The sequence below is a fragment of the Equus przewalskii genome, chromosome 29, assembly GCF_037783145.1.
Source record: "Equus przewalskii isolate Varuska chromosome 29, EquPr2, whole genome shotgun sequence".
Taxonomy (NCBI): Eukaryota; Metazoa; Chordata; class Mammalia; order Perissodactyla; family Equidae; genus Equus; species Equus przewalskii.
In genome coordinates this window covers 40,739,108-40,754,145 of record NC_091859.1, presented here as the reverse complement: position 1 = coordinate 40,754,145, position 15,038 = coordinate 40,739,108, and the positions used below count along the sequence as shown (strand labels likewise).

The 15,038-nt window shown below is 56.5% G+C and overlaps 1 protein-coding gene across 5 annotated transcripts in view; it reads left to right on the top strand.

The window, feature by feature from the left end:
• Window positions 1-2,923: 2,923 nt before the first annotated feature.
• The window catches only part of SULT4A1 (sulfotransferase family 4A member 1), a 34,993-nt gene continuing 22,878 nt past the window's right edge, over window positions 2,924-15,038 (top strand). For 2 of the 5 annotated variants that reach the window (XR_011534699.1, XR_011534698.1), the window contains exon 1: window positions 2,980-3,235. Coding sequence is in view for 1 of the 5 variants with exons in the window: in XM_070600035.1 (XP_070456136.1) it covers window positions 3,067-3,235 (169 nt within the window). In the remaining 4 variants the exon portion in view is untranslated. Of the gene's footprint in view, window positions 3,236-15,038 lie in introns of all 5 variants that reach the window. The other 3 variants (XM_070600035.1, XR_011534700.1, XR_011534701.1) reach the window with 3 other exon arrangements.

Here is a 15,038-nt window from a genome sequence, read left to right as displayed (position 1 = left end):
AAATTAATACAATATTACCAGTTAACATAGAGTCCATATTCATATGTTGCAAATTGTCCCAGTAATGTCCTTTATGGCTTTTTTTCATGATCCAGTATCCAATGCAGAGTCGCCCATCGCATTTAGTTGTTAAATACCTTTAGTCTCCTTTTCTCTAAAACAGTTCTTTCAGCTTTTTGTTTTTTTCGTCTTTCACGACATTCACATTTCTGTAGAGTACAAATCAGACAAGTCAGTTGTTTATGAACTGTCCCTTGGCTGAGGTTTTGTGTTCTCTCCTCATTATTCGATTCAGGATATGAATTTTTGGCAGGAAAACCACGTAAGTGATCCTGTGTCCTCCTCGGTACGTTACATCAGGAGGCACAAGGCGTCAGTTTTCCGCTTCCTGAAATGGTGGTGGGGGACAGGCTCACGTTTGCTGATTCCTTTACCAAACACTCTGCGGTGCCCAGTGCAGGATGGGGATGACAGCGGTGGCTGTGAGCACGGCCCGCTCTGAGATGCCATGGGGTGCGAGCGTCAGACCTGATCCTCTGCTCGCTGGTGCCCAAGCCCCATGGTCGCTGGGCAGGGGTAAGGAGAGAGGTTGGACAGGGCTGCAACACCAGAGGACAGAGGAGTGGGCAGTCAAGGACTTGTCCTGGGAATGTGGCAGGAGGTGGGAGCACTCATGAGCCGAAGTTCTAAGTCCTCAGCACGTGCTCCATTGCCCCATCGGACTCCACTTCTAAAGCAAAGCTCAAAGATTAAATATTAAGAATTTCAAGATGGTGACCACACAGCATTAAAGCCCAGGTGCAGGGTCCCTCTGAGAACAGGGCGTTCTGTGACTCCCTGGATGCACAACCAGGAAGGCCCTGCCTCTTCATCTCCATCTCTCTATCCTATGTCTATCTCATCATGTAACCACCTCTGAGAGCAAGATAGAATGTTTCCAACACTCTGGAGGGTACTTGTGTCTATTCCCACTCAACCCCTCCCTGTGCCCCAAATTAAGCACTTTTCTGACCTCTATCATCACAGATTAGTTTTGTTTGTCCTTGAACCGTATATGAACGGAATCATACAATGTATTGCCTTTTGTGTTTGGCTTTTTCTTTTTTTTTTCTTTGCTGAGGAAGATTTGCCCTAAGCTAACATCCACTGCCAATCTTCCTCTTTTTGTATGTGAGCTGCCACCACAGCATGGCCACTGATAGACGAGTGGTGTAGGTCCGTGCTCAGGAATGGGGCCTAGGCCACTGAAGCAGAGTGCACCGAACTTAACCACCAGGCCCCCGGGGCGGGCCCTGTGTATGACTTCTTTCTGTTCATCATTTGACTGTGAAATTCACCAGTGTTGTTGCATATATCAGTAATTCTTTTCTATCGCTGTGTAGTAAGTATTCCATCGTATGAATATATCATAGTTTATCCAGCCTACCGTTGATGGACAGTTGAGTTGTTTCCAGTTTTTGTCTCACATGCACAAATTGTTCCTGCTTTGGCCTTTCAATCTAGCTCCTGTGTCCTTTTCACCTATTCCCATCAGGGTTTTTTTAGCACTTTATTTTTTGGCCCAACAAGATGTTTTAGGCTCATCTCGTACTTTCTTCGCCCAGCCCTGGAATTGGCCTTTTTCCCAAGACATGCTGGTTCTTTTCGGTGGGGAAGGATTTAGACACCAAGATGTGGGCACTGGGTGTGCCTGGTATTACAGGAATTCCAGTGTCAAAGGCCTTTTAAGCAAAGATAAGAAATAGATATTTTTAAAAATAATAAATTCGTGTTAATACCTCAGATTCCACTCTGATCTCACTGGGTTCTTCCTCGTCTTCTTCATAGTGAGAATCCTCACCTGAAACATCTGCACATTCATGCACTTGCTCGACTCCTCCAGCCTTTGGCTAGCCGTCTTTGTGCCACAACCTAAGCATTCTTTGCAACGTCTTGGGTGCTTGGAATGTCCTTGTTTGTTCCTGTAAAGACATCCACAAGCCTCTGGAGTTGGGGTCCATTGCTCTCTTTCCTCTCTGTCCACTGTGTACCCATGGCCCATGCCCCTCCGCCCTTGTGTGTGTCTCCCTTGCCAGACTTCGAGTGTCTCAGTCCAGTGCAAGAAGGAGACAGAGCAGGCAGATCCTGTCCACCTGCTCTGCTCCCCATTCTTGCTGGTGCAGTCATCTCAGTCCATCCTCCCGACTACAGCACCCGGGGTAGAGGTCCCCTTTTCACAGTCAAGGACGCAGAGCCTCAGAGAACTACACCAGGACTTCATTGTTTTCATCTTCACGTTCCTCCAGTCCCAGGCATGTAGTAGGTGCTTAATATATGTTTGTTGAGTGAATGATTGGATGAGGGTTTGCACTAAAAACTCTCCAGAATTCGGTTGTTCTCAAATTGTAGTCTGCAAAAGAGATAGCTTATTAAATGCAGATTTGGGGGCACTATCCCAAGAGAGTCTGTCTCTTAAGGTCTCAGACTCTGCAATTAACCCCTCCTCCCCACCGTCTGTCCCCAGGATGTTGCAAAGCACAATATTCACAGCGCCTACGGCTCCCTGAAATTATCTTGGGTATTCACAAATCTGAGCGCCTAGAGGGCCAGGCTTTTCCTGACGCGTCTCGGGCGCCTGGACCGGTGCCCCTAAATATTTGCTGAGCGAACGAATGCATCTTTAGGGTCCCTTCCAGCTGGAGCGTTTCAGGAGTCTGGGCCGAGCGCTTGCCGAACGACGGAATCCGCGGTGGGACTATCGAACGCGCGATGGAGGGGCTGCGGCTGCGGGCCGCGGGCGGGCGGGGACGGCGGGCAGGGGTCTCAGGCGGTCCCCGGGGCGGGGCGGGGCGGGGCCGTGACGTCACAGCCGCGGGGCGCGGCGGCTCGGTGACCTCACGCCCGCGGAGCCTCCGCCGGCGCCGGCCGGGGCGGGGCGCGGGGCGCGGGCCGGGCGGCGCCGTGACGTCACGCCGCGGGGCGCAGCCGGCGCGCCGGGCGGCGCCGTGACGTCACGCCTGCGGAGGCCGCGCGGCGGCTGGGGCGGCGGGCAGGGCGCGTGCGGGCGGGCGCGGGCCGGGCGGCGGCATGGCGGAGAGCGAGGCCGAGACGCCCAGCACCCCGGGCGAGTTCGAGAGCAAGTACTTCGAGTTCCACGGCGTGCGGCTGCCGCCCTTCTGCCGCGGGAAGATGGAGGAGATCGCCAACTTCCCCGTGCGGCCCAGCGACGTGTGGATCGTCACCTACCCCAAGTCCGGTGAGCCCCGCGCCCGCCCCGCCCCGCCCGGCCTGCGGCGCCCCCGCGGGAGCGCTGCGCCCGCGGACACGGGGGCTGCCCGTCGGGGGCGCGGTGGTCGCCCTCGTCCTCGCCGCCGCGCCCACCGCCCATCCGGTGCCCTGCGCGCGACAGGGCGGGGCGGCCCGCAGTGGGGGAATCGAGGCCAGAGACCTTTGGGGTGGGCCCCGGTGGCCACGGCTGGACGGCGTCCCGTGCGGATGGAGCCTGTTTGGCCGAAGCTGCCAGGAGGACAGGCCCAGGGCCGCCACCCCTCCCCGCATCCCCTCCCATTACCCGGCTGGCTGTGTGACCTTGGACAGTCACTTAACCTCTCTGTTTCTGGACACGGTTCAGCCTTTGACGGGTGCCAAGTCCTGGGGATCGTCTGGGAAGGGGCATCAAACGGGCGTCAGGGCTGTGTACGTCCCTTTCCTGCGTGGGCTTCGGGTGGGGGATGGGACCAGCCCTGCCCAGAGTGAGTGCCCGGTGCTCGGTGTGCTCCCCTGCTTCAGGGTCGCCTCCATCACCCAGGGGTCAGGCAGGACCCTGGAGCATTCACATTTCCCAGCCTTAATTGATGTCATTTTCCTGACAACTGTGTAAGGTGGTCATCCCCCCTTTATAGTCTAGGCATTGAGACTCAGAGAGGGGAAGTGGCTGGGCCAAGGTCACACAGCGGATGAGTGGCAGAGCTGGGATTTAAAGCCAGGCTGGTCTGTGTCCAGGACCTGATGTGAGAGATTATCATGTGCCTCTTCTGAGGTTTGTGGGGAAAAGAGGCAGCTTTCCTGTTCTTTTAACTGGGCTGGGGTGGTGGCGGGGGAGGTTCCCTGTTGCCACCGTACTGGAGAGGGAGGGAGCGCTGGAATCCAGACTGTGCAGTGCGTCTGCAGCCTGGTGTAGGAGGCGGCCGGCCTTGAGGTCCTGTCGGACCAGCAGGGGGCAGGTTGCTGGAAGAGCTGTACGCTGGATTGTCATCCCTGCCCAGGGTCCCCCACGCCCAAGGGCCTGACCTGATCCTCTGAGGAAGGTTGGGGAAGGGGCTGTCAGTGGAGCGGTGGGGAGCCATGTTGGTGGGTGGGGGGCTTGGAGAACAGTCTGGAAGAACTGCGGGGCTGTCCTTGGGAAGAGGGACGGGAAGGAGGTGTGCGTGTGTTCCCTGCTGCGGCCCCACAGCCCCTCACCCGAATTGCGGGGCCCCGTGGGTGCGGCGATCCCCAGTTTTTCAGATTTTAGAGCTGTGGATGTCAGATATGCTGTAGGATCCCCCCGCTCGGTGTGGGGCTTTACCTTGGACCCCCACATTAAGTGGGATCAAGAAAGATTAAAAATAGCCTCGTGTCGGCTTAGGACAGGATTTGCCTCCGAATGCATGGTGAAAAACTCGGTTTGGGGGGCTCTTTAGGATTTTGGAACTACAGATGAGGGATTGTGGTTCTGTGTCCTCACAGGAGGAGACGGAGGTGAGAAGTTAAGTGGCTGTCGGGGTTGGGGACGCACAGACCCTGGGGCTCCCTGGGACAGCTGTGTCCTCAGGCCTGTGGCCAGTGCTTTAGAGGGGCTGCCGCGGGGCCTGGCGGCGCTCTGCGGGCCCCTGGATGGGGATGAGCTGTGAGCTGGAGGAGGTTTTCCAGATAACCAGAGCTCACGTGTTGTAACTCACATCTTTCACAGACAAACAGAAGCAAACTCTGCACTTCTTAGCAAGGAGGGCAAACGTGTGGCTCTTTCCCTTGGTGACAGGAACCCAGGGGTGGCCTGGAGACCTTGTGTGAGGTCCCTTCACCCAGAGCCCCGGAGAGTCACCTTTTTAAAACTTAAAATTCCCCACAGCCCTGATGGCCGTTCCAGGCTCCTGCCGTTTCTTGGCCGCCCCTGCCCGCTCCTTTTCCACCTGCGGCTGCCTGGTGAGAACCGCGTGTGGCTGGGAGCAGGTAGCCTAAGTGACCACAGCCCGTGCTCTGTGCCTTGTGGCTCCCGGAGCCCTGGGTCCGTTGTCACAGCGACTTCTCCCCAGAGCTCTGTGGGGTAGGTCAGAGACGGGCTCCCATTTCACGGGGGGACGTGCATGTCCGGGGGGTTGGGACTTGCCCAGGCTCACGGGGCTGGAACAGGCTGAGTTGAGCTGACGGTGCGCCTGGCGTGAAGGAGGAGCAGAGTCGTGGGTTTGGTGCGGGCCAGTGTTTTCGGCTCCTTTTTGGCTTTGCCTCCTGGTTCTCAGCCTCGTCCCGCTCCATCCTCCCACCCATCCCAGGGAATGTGACGGGGTGAGTGAGATGTTTTCTCAGGAAAGGTGGCTGTGCCAGCTTTAACCGGCTCTACTGAAGGCTGTTGCCCTCCCGCCCCGCTGGCTGTCAAGGTCAGTACGAGAAATGACCGAAGGACGGAAGCGCTGGCCCCAGGAATCTGCCCTCACGGTTTTCTCAGCCAGAGGAACAGGGCCGTGGGAGTCGTCTGCAGTGGGAGGGCGGGAGGAGCAGGTCTGGGGTTCGGATCTGGGTTCTCAAGGCTCCGTTTGCCCTGCTGTGAAATCCACAGCTTAAATTGCACGGTCTCCGAGGCCGGTCTGCCGGGATCCTTTGAGGGGCTGTGCCTGTGAACATAGGCCTGTCGCAGTGTGGGGTGGGACCTGCAATGCTTTAGGGGTGGCTAAGTGCCAAGTGCTCTGCCCTGTTAGTCCTTGAGGGGCTCTCATGCCTCTTTTCGCAGGCTCAAAGAAAGCAAGAACTTGCTCAGAGTCACACAGCTGCTGAGGGATGGGGCCAGGTCTTGTCAGGTCCCCTGGTCCACAGCCAGCCTCTCCCCTGCCCCGCGGGTGCCCTGCTCCTTTGGAAGGTCGTGAGGGCAGCCAGACTCAGGCCCCAAGGAGGGGGGGCACCCTGCCTTCTCCCTGTGTGCTTTGTGACACTGGAGGCTCAGGCACGTCGGGATTTTAAGGTTTTTGCCGCTGTGAGCCCTCAGCACATGGCCTTCAGGTGGCCCGTGTCACATTCCCTTTCCCCTCTCTGGCCGGCCCTCCCATTCCCCACCGGGAGTGGGTCTGGACGAGGCTCCAGGGTGTAGAGGTTAGGCGCCCGCTTTGGAGCTGGAAGTCCTGGGTGTGAGTACAGCTTCACTGCTCCATCCGGGGGGCCCTGGGCGGATGGCGTGACCCTCTGAGCCATGTGGGGGTTTCTGCAGGGGTCGGAGAGACCACCAGGACAAGCAGAGGCCCCCTTCGTGCCACAGCAGGAAGACCACGGGGCCGCTTGGGCTTCCGGTGCCCACGTCCAGGGGATGACGGTGAACTCTCAGGTGGTCGGAGCTGGAAGGGCCTGAGGGTCCCTGTCCACCCCTGCCCCCTCTGATGGGGAGCTGGGCTTTCCAGCGTTGGGGGCTTTCTGGTGGTAAAGGCAGTAGTAATTAGATCCTGCTTTTTTCCGCAACAGCCCACTGCTCTGGGATTTTTTGTGTGTTTCTGACGTTTTAGCTCAGACGACAGGTTAGACTGTGCTGTCCACTCCGGTAGTCTCTGGCCACATGTGGCTACTGAAATGGAACGAGTGGAAGTGACATAAAGTTAGAAATTCAACGCCTCAGTAGCACTCGCCACACTTCGAGTGCCAGGTGTGTCTCATGGCTGCCGTGTTGGACGGCACGAATGTCGAACGTTTCCATCACCGCGGGAAGTTCTGTGGCATGGCGCCAGTTCAGACTGGGATCCGGGTCTCCGGAGCCCTTGTGCCTGTGAGGAGGACCCTTCTCCTCACTGCTTGTTCATCGTCATTCATTCGTACAGCCTCCTGGGTCCCAGGATTGTCGTGTTGACCCTGGCTGTCGGGGCAGCATCTTGTGGCTGTCCACGCTTGTGTGGTGGCGAGCGCTGCTGTCGGTTTTGCTAACGGGTTGACGGTCCCCAAAGTTCTGGGGTGTTGGCCTTGGAGTCTGCTCCTTGGCTCGGCCGGAGCGCCCGCCTCCTGCTCTTATTTTCCTTTTGGTTCCCGCCGGTCCTGGAGGGCCTCACAGTCTCCCGTCCCTGACCAGAGGGGAGAAGCGAATTGCAGCCCGGGAGGAAATGCATCTGGGCCCTGGTTCCACCCTGTCACCGTGGGACTTCACTTTGCTCATGAAAAATGAGGGGGTTGGACCTGATGGACTCATTTCAGTCTTAAATTTTAAGATACCTCGGGGATGGGGAGGCTGCGGGAGATGCACGGGCCCCAGGCTGCACGGATGTCTTAGTTTTCTTTGTTTGTGCATGTCACCGTGCCCAGGAGAGGTGGGCGTGGGGCGCGTTGTGAAAAGCTGACCTCAGGAGCTTACAGTGACACTGGGAAGCCAGGCTCCTGATGCTGGAAGCCGCCTGCCAGCCAGGTGGTCATTCTCAGTGTCGGTCAGGGGCCCAGGAGGGAGGGTTCAGAGGAGGAGGATGACTGGAGGACTGCATGGAGGAGGTGGGCTGGCCCTGGCCCTGGCCCTGAGGGCTGGATGGGATTACTGATTACAGCTGCTGTCCCACCCTCTATGTTGCTTGAGCCTGAGAACAACCGGGTTCTTGTGATTGTTTCCTTTCTGGAGATAGAAAGAGGCCCAGTGAGGGGCAGGGTGGTATCAGCATTTGAGTGGGTGGGTGTTACTCGTAGATGAACCACCCTGGAAGAGCCGGAGGAGAGACAGTGGGGTGGGAAGCAGCCCTCACCCAGCCTCGGTGCCGTGCCAGACGCTCCTCGGCTCCCACGTGCGGGCGTCTCACTTCATTTTCCCACAGCCTGGGGAGGAGTGCGTTCGCGGATCAGGATCGGAAAGCGGGCCACAAGGGGTTGAAGGACTTGTCACCCACCCCAAGCTCACATTTCTTCCAAGATCAGAGTGACTGTCTCTCCCTTCCAGCCTCACCAGTCAGGGTCCCGGGTGCTCTCCAACACTGCGTTAGCTGCCTCCCAGGAGAGCGTGTAGAGGCCCGAAAACCCTGGCGGGAGGATTTGCTCAGGATAACCGGCAGGTTCCTCGCTCCCGCCCCCGCTCCCGCTCCCCTCCTCCCTCCCTCTCCTCCCCTGTGCTCTTCCTCCAGCTGTTTCCACAGGATCTGGAGGCCTCGCGTTGGGGAAGGGTGCCAGATCCAAGTTCCTGGGTTGGCTCGGGGAACGGTTCTCCTCATTGCTACACGGGGCTTGGAAGGGAAAGCCTCAGGAAGAACCCACAGGGTTCTGGAGAAAGAAAGGAGCTGGGGCTTCTGGGAGGAGTGTCTTTCTGATGCCAGTGGAATAGGAAGAGCTCTGAGTTCCCCTCTGAGCTTCTGGGTTCCTCATTTCTCATTGCTCCCAGACAGTGATGACTTCTCCTGCCTTCCCTCCCACATGCACTTTGTTACTTGTTTCTGTGGCTTTTTTTTTTTTTTTTTTGCTGAGGAAGATTTGCCCTGCGTTAACATCCACTGCCAGTCTTCCTGTTTTTGTATGCAAGCTGCCACCACAGCATAGCCACTGACAGACGAGTGGTATAGGTCTGCGCCTGGGAAGCAAACTTGGGCCACTGAAGTGGAGCGCACTGAACTTAACCACTAGGCCACCAGGGCTGGCCCACTTCTGTGGATTTATTGCCTAGTAAGCTCTCAGCTCTGCCTGCCCCTCTCAACCCTGCTACGGTCTTGGGATTCTTCCTCTCTCACCTGGAGTATCGTGTGGCCTCCCCCGGGTTCATCTTTCACACTGCAGCTAAGTGATGTCTCAGAAACACAAATCTGGCCTCCGTCACCCCTCATTAGGCCTCTCCACCGACTCCCCCTTGCCTTTGGGCAGTGTTGAAGTCCAGGGCCTGTCCTCCTGTGATCTGGATTTCACCTGATCTGCCTCCTGACACTCAGCCCCGCGGGCCTGTCTGATCACACCCTGTTCTTTCTTGCCTCCAATCCTCCCCTGCCCTCCCCTCCCCTGCCTGCCCTGCCCTGCCCTGCCCTGCCCTGATGGGGACTCCGACCTTCAGAACGCCACTCGCCTGTGCACTGTGGGACTCACCATCCTTCCTGGCTTCCCTCCTCATCTCTCTCGGCACTTCAGAGATGTCCCTCCAGTGTCTCCTGGCTGTGCAGTTTCTGATGAAGTCCCCTGGGATTCCTTGGTCTGCTGTGGGGTGGGTCTCCCCCTCTGGCTGCCTTCAGCAGTTTCTCTCTCTCTCCGGTTGTCGGCACCTCAAATACGGTGTGTCTAGGTTGATTTTTTTGGAGGAGGGGGTGCTCATCCTGCTCTGGGTTCTCTGAGCTTCTTGGATCTGTGGTTTGATGCCTTTTATTATTTTGGAAAAATTTTTAGCCATTATCACAAATATTTCTTCTGTCCCATTCTCTCTTCCTCTTTTGGGATTCTAATTGCCTATGTGTTAGCTTGTTTGATATTATCTCACAGCTCTTGGATGTTCCCTTTTTTCAGAACTTTTTTATGTGTTTCAGTTTGGGTAATTTCTGTCAACCCATCTTCAGGTTAATTCTTTCTTCTACCGAGCCAGGTCTGCTGATGAGCCCATCGAAAGCATTCTACGTTTGTTCTGTGTTTTCATCTTCCCTCTAACGTTGTTGTTATAGTTTCCATCTCTTGGCTGAAATATCCATCTGTTCATGCATGTTGTCCACCTTTTCCATGAAAGTCTTTAATATATTAGTTAGACTTATTTTAAGTTTTCTGAATCTGATTCTCTTGAATGTTTTATCTCTTGACAGTGGATAATTTTTTTTCTTTTTAATGAGTCGTCCTTTTTGATTGAATGCTGGACATAGTGTTCTGACATTAGAGACTGGGCTCAGGCGTATTTATGCTTGGAAATGGGCCTGCCTTTTCCTGCCAGGCCATCAGTGTGGACAGTGAGTTGGCTGGGTAGGAGCTGGGCTGTTTCCAGGCGGCCGCCCGCCAGGCTTTCCCGTGAGCTTGCACAGGTCTGCAGAGGAGAGTTGTTCTCCTTGTGTCTCTGGCTCTGCAAACCCACAGTCAGCCTTTGCAACCTGTGAAAGTGCTACCTGAGTTCTTCCTTCCCACCTGCCTGGTGCCTGGCTTCTCTTCCTGGGCCTGTCTCTGGAAGGCCCATCTTCGTGGGGGTTCAGCCTCTGGGCTGCCCTGCAGCTTCAGCTCCCTGCTGGGCTTAAGGCAGGGGTGTGGGTGGTGTCCTGTAGCTTATCCAGCCGCTCCCTGTTGGTGTGGAAGCTGTGCTCCTTCCAGCTCTGCGCTCTGGTGAAGCGGCACTCCTGGCATCTTGACAGCCAGGTGAGGTGGTGGGCGTGTTCTGGAGTGTTCTGGAGTGTTGGGCAATGGCAGGGGGGAGCAGGGACCCAGCATGGGCTTCTAGAGTGTGTTGGGCTGAGTGAAGGGGCCATTGGGAGGTGGAAGACCCCCAAAGCAGGCTTTGCAGACTTACTGGAGTTTTCTGGAAGCTAAACAAGTCATTTCCAGTGCGGCTGCAGAGCCAGAGACCCCAGCTTGGGCTTTGTGTGTGCTCCCTGGCACGCGGCTGGCTCTCGAGGCTCAGCTCAGCCTGAAATGAGCTGGGGTCCCCTGGCACTCCCACCCCCCGGGTGATGGCAGAGACTGCTCGAGTCTGCATTCGTCCTTCTCAAGCCTCGGACAGGCCAGGAGGTATGGGGCTTTTCTGACTCTGCAGGTGTTTGAGAGTGTCCTTCCAGCCTCCCAGCTTCACTGTGAGAAAGGCCCTTTTCAGGTGAGCAACTGAGGCTGAGGAGAAGCTGGCCCAGGTCCTGGGAGAAGAGCCCACGTGGGCCCGACTGCAGGTGGTGTCTGCCTGGGCTCTGGGTGGGCCAGCCCCGAGGTCACACGTCCACCACCGATGGACAGCACCCTGGCAGCACAGCGGTTGCCGCTGCTGAGATCGTCAGTGGCCAGCCATGGCACTCAGAGCATCCCGTGGGTCGTGGCGTTCAGTCCGTGTGGCGGCCCCCGTCTTACAGGGGAGGAGGCAACTGAGAGGGGCTGCGTCTTGCTGGGCGTCCAGTGTCAGGAGGTGGCTGAGCCGGGGTTTCAGTGGCCGCCCCTTGAAGCCAGTGCCCGTGTGGTCTTGCTGTCGGTTGTCTTACCCTCCTGCATTGGCCGCGGCGCAGCACCTGGGCTGCCCGGGGTCTCAGAGACGGGCGCTGTCTTACGGGAAGGGCTGTGAGCTCACCTGGCAGAGATCGTGGACGGGGCCGGGCAGAGGACGGGGCCCTGACGCTGAGCACCAGCCCTCCCCAGACGCCCTACAGCTCACTGGTTTGTCCGCCTGTCCTGGAAGTCCTAGGTCACGTGCTGCTGTATCAGAGGAGCTTCCCTGACTTTCCTGGGCTCTCTTGGAGGGCGGGGCCTCTCCCTCCTAGGGGAGCCGCACGCTCTGCCCGCTGGGCTGGCAGCCTCCAGGTTGGGGGTTGTGTACAGCGCCCTGAGTGTGTGTCCACATCTGTGATCCCAGGAGCTCAGGAGCTCAAGGCCCAGGAGAATGTCACCCCCAGGAAACTGGGGGCCGGTGGTGTGGTGACTGCTTCGGGTCACCCAGAGTCGCTGGTAGAGCTAGACTGGGAATCTGGACACTAGACGCTCGGGGCCTCGCCAGACAGGGACTGCGGCAAGCCAGGGCTGTCTGCGGACGGGCAGCCTCACCAGCTGGCTGTGGGACCAGCTGCACCTCAGCCACTTGAAATGGTCCCAGCAGGAGGCGATCGCCCTCAGTGACCAAGTCTGTGTCCAGCAGGGGCCCAGAGCTGGGGGTGTGTGGCTGTAGTGCCGGCCACACTTGTTTCCCAGTGTCCAGGCCTGTGGGTGGGGGTGGGTCCCAGCCACTGCATCCTCTGTCGCGCCTTTGCTGCCCCCAGCTGGGAGGTGGTGGGTTAGGGCTCGAGCTTTAGCCTGGAGGAGAGGACACGCGGCTCGTGGCCTTGGTTTTGCTGTTCATTTGCTGTGTGAGCCGTGTGTGATGTGTGTATGTTGTGTATATATATGTGTGTGTGTGGTGTTTGTATGGTACATGTGTGGCATGTGTATGTGTGTTATGTGTGTTGTGTGTATGGTTCGTGTGTGTGGTGTATGTATATATGTGTATGTGGTGTCTGTGGTACATGTGTGTTGTGTGGCATGTGTTTGTATGGTGTCCGTGGTGTGTCTGTGTGTTATATGTGTACGGCATGTGTATGTTGTATGTATATTACATGTGTGGCGTGTGTATGGTATGTGTGTTGCGTGTGTGGTTCACATGTGTATTTTGTGTATGTGTGTATGTTATGTGCGTGTGGTGTGTGGTGTGTGTATAGTACACGTGTGTGTATGATATGCGTGTGTGATATGGCACATGCACGTAGCATATGTACACGTGTGTTGTGAGTATGGTACATGTGTGTACAGTGTGTGTTGTGTGTATGGTTTTGTATGTATGTGTGTGGTTTGTGTGTACGGTATGTATGTGATGTGTGTATATGTGTGTAGCGTGTGTATGGTACTCGTGTGTGGGGTATATGTGTATGTGGTGTGTATGGACTTGTGTGTGTGGTGTGTGTGGTACTTGTGTGTGGTGTGTGTGTATGGTTCGTGAGTGTGTGTGTGTGTGTGTGTGTGTGTATGGTTCATGAGTGTGGCCTGTGTATATGTGTGTATGGTACATGTATGTAGTGTGTGCATGGTACATGTGTGTTGTGTGTGTGTGGTATGTCGGTGGTGCTCGTGTGTGGTGTTTGTGTGTATGTGTGTGTTTGGTTCGTGAGTGCGGTGCGTGTGTATGGTTCGTGAGTGTGGGGTGTGTGTATATGGTACTTGTGTGTGGTATGTGTGTTGTGTGTCTGTGTGGTGTATGTATGGTTCGTGAGTGTTGCGTGTGTGTATCTGTATGTATGGTTCGTGAGTGTGGTGTGTGTGTGAGCACTCTGGTTCTGAGTCAGATGACGTTTGGGGCCTTGGGTTCAGGCCCTCTGGCGTCTGTGACCAGCTAGGGGGCAGCTAACCTCTGAGCCTGCTGCTTCGTGTGTGCAGTGGGGTGACAGTGGCCGCCCAGGGGCTCGTGAGAATCAGGTGAAGACGTGGCCGCGTGGGCTCCCGTGAGAGGGCCTGGGACATGGTGTGCTGCCTTGGCTGTCATGGGCTGGCTAGCAGGCGCCTTAGAGTGGGCTCCTGTCTCAGTTCCCATCCCCTGCAGCCGCGCCACTGACCACACCTCTCTGTGTGCTCCACGTCCAGTGTGTCTCATGGGGATTGTCGTGAGCACTGAGACAGCACGTGAGAGGTTCCTGGGGTGGGGGCTTCACGAGAGTCGCTCCTCTTTGCTCTTTCCTTTTCGAGGGGGAGCGCCCTGGGGCCTTCCCAGCGTGTGCTGGGAGCGTGAGTCCCACCCCGGTGAGGGGCCGGTAGGAGCCCCTGGCCTGCAGCTCGGCCAGCTCTGTTGGGTTGCAGCTTCCAGCGCTTAGCTGTTGCTGTGTCTGAGGGAGCTGGACAGGTCCTGGGTGTGACGTGGTGGTGTCCTGTGACTCTGGAGTGCTCGTGGGTGCACTGATTGAGTGGGGCACACTGAACACACTTGCTCACCTCCGCTTCCTCTTACCACCTCAGTACCTGACAGTCGAGGAGGAGGAAGCTCTGGACTGCTAATGGAAGGAGAGGTGGGCGCTGGGATTGGAGGTGCAGCTGAATTTCGGAAGGTCAATGCGGTGGGTTAGCATTAACTGACTCAGCAGGTGGAGAGCCTACGTGCCAGCAGGTGGGGAGGGCAGCAGATGCGTGAACCAGTTCCAGCTGCAGAGCTCTGAGAGTCGGATGCACCTGGCACCTCAGAGGGTGGCAGCTGTGATGGGAGAGGCTGAAAACAGGAGGCTGTTGCAAAGACAGGTTTCTTGGGGAAGTTGGTCCAGAGAGGCTGTGGATTTTGGGATGTGGAGTGCAGGAGTAGGCTGGGATGCAGTGCCTTCTCGGAAATGGGGGTCACGTGAGAACTGAACAAGGTTCCCAGCCCCTCCCCCACGTGGCCCAGGATGCCTGTGGTCCCCCAGGGCAGAGTGGCGGCATCTTTTCTGGAAAAATTGACCCCAAAGAAAAGGCCTGTAAATATTTGCATATGGGCATCTCCCATTCCAGCTTGAGCGGCTGCCCAGGCCAGGCTGCTTTCACAGACCCACAGAGCCCTGCAGTTGGCCAGCCTTGCCCACCACAGACGGCCCTGTCCAGTGGATGGACTCCAGGTTAGCACGTCTTCAACCTCCAGCTTGGAGGACAGAGACCTGCAAGAACAAATCAAAACAAAAAGCGGAAGGAGGAGCTCGAAGGAACCAGAGAGAATGTACAGACCCCAAGAAAACGAATGAAACACAGCACCCCCCACCCCTGTAACATCCTCGGAGAGCTAAGACGGATGCGCCTTCACTCCGGAGAGCACCTGCGCCGGACAGAAGCAAGCGGAGATCACGAGGACTCGGGATTAAAAGTGTGACAGTTGACATTTTTAAAAACTTAGTTACGAGGTGTGGATGGTCGACAGAGGCAACATCCCAGGAAGTAGAAGAAAAATTTTTACAAAATTATGGCAAATAAGAGCAAAAAGATAAAATTGCAAGATCTCAGAGTTCCATATAGAGAGAATGGAGAGTATGGAAGAGAGAAAATTACTGAATCCAGGATTCCCAGAACTCAAGGACATGAGTTAAATTGAAGACCCCCCCCCCGCCAGTGTCTGGCACAAAGAATGAGTGAAAGACCACACTGAGGCATGTTATTGTGAAATTTCAAAACTGAGATAAAGAGAAGATCTCAGCGCTTCCAGAGACGAACATGGGCCTCGTTCAGAAGAACCAGACCTC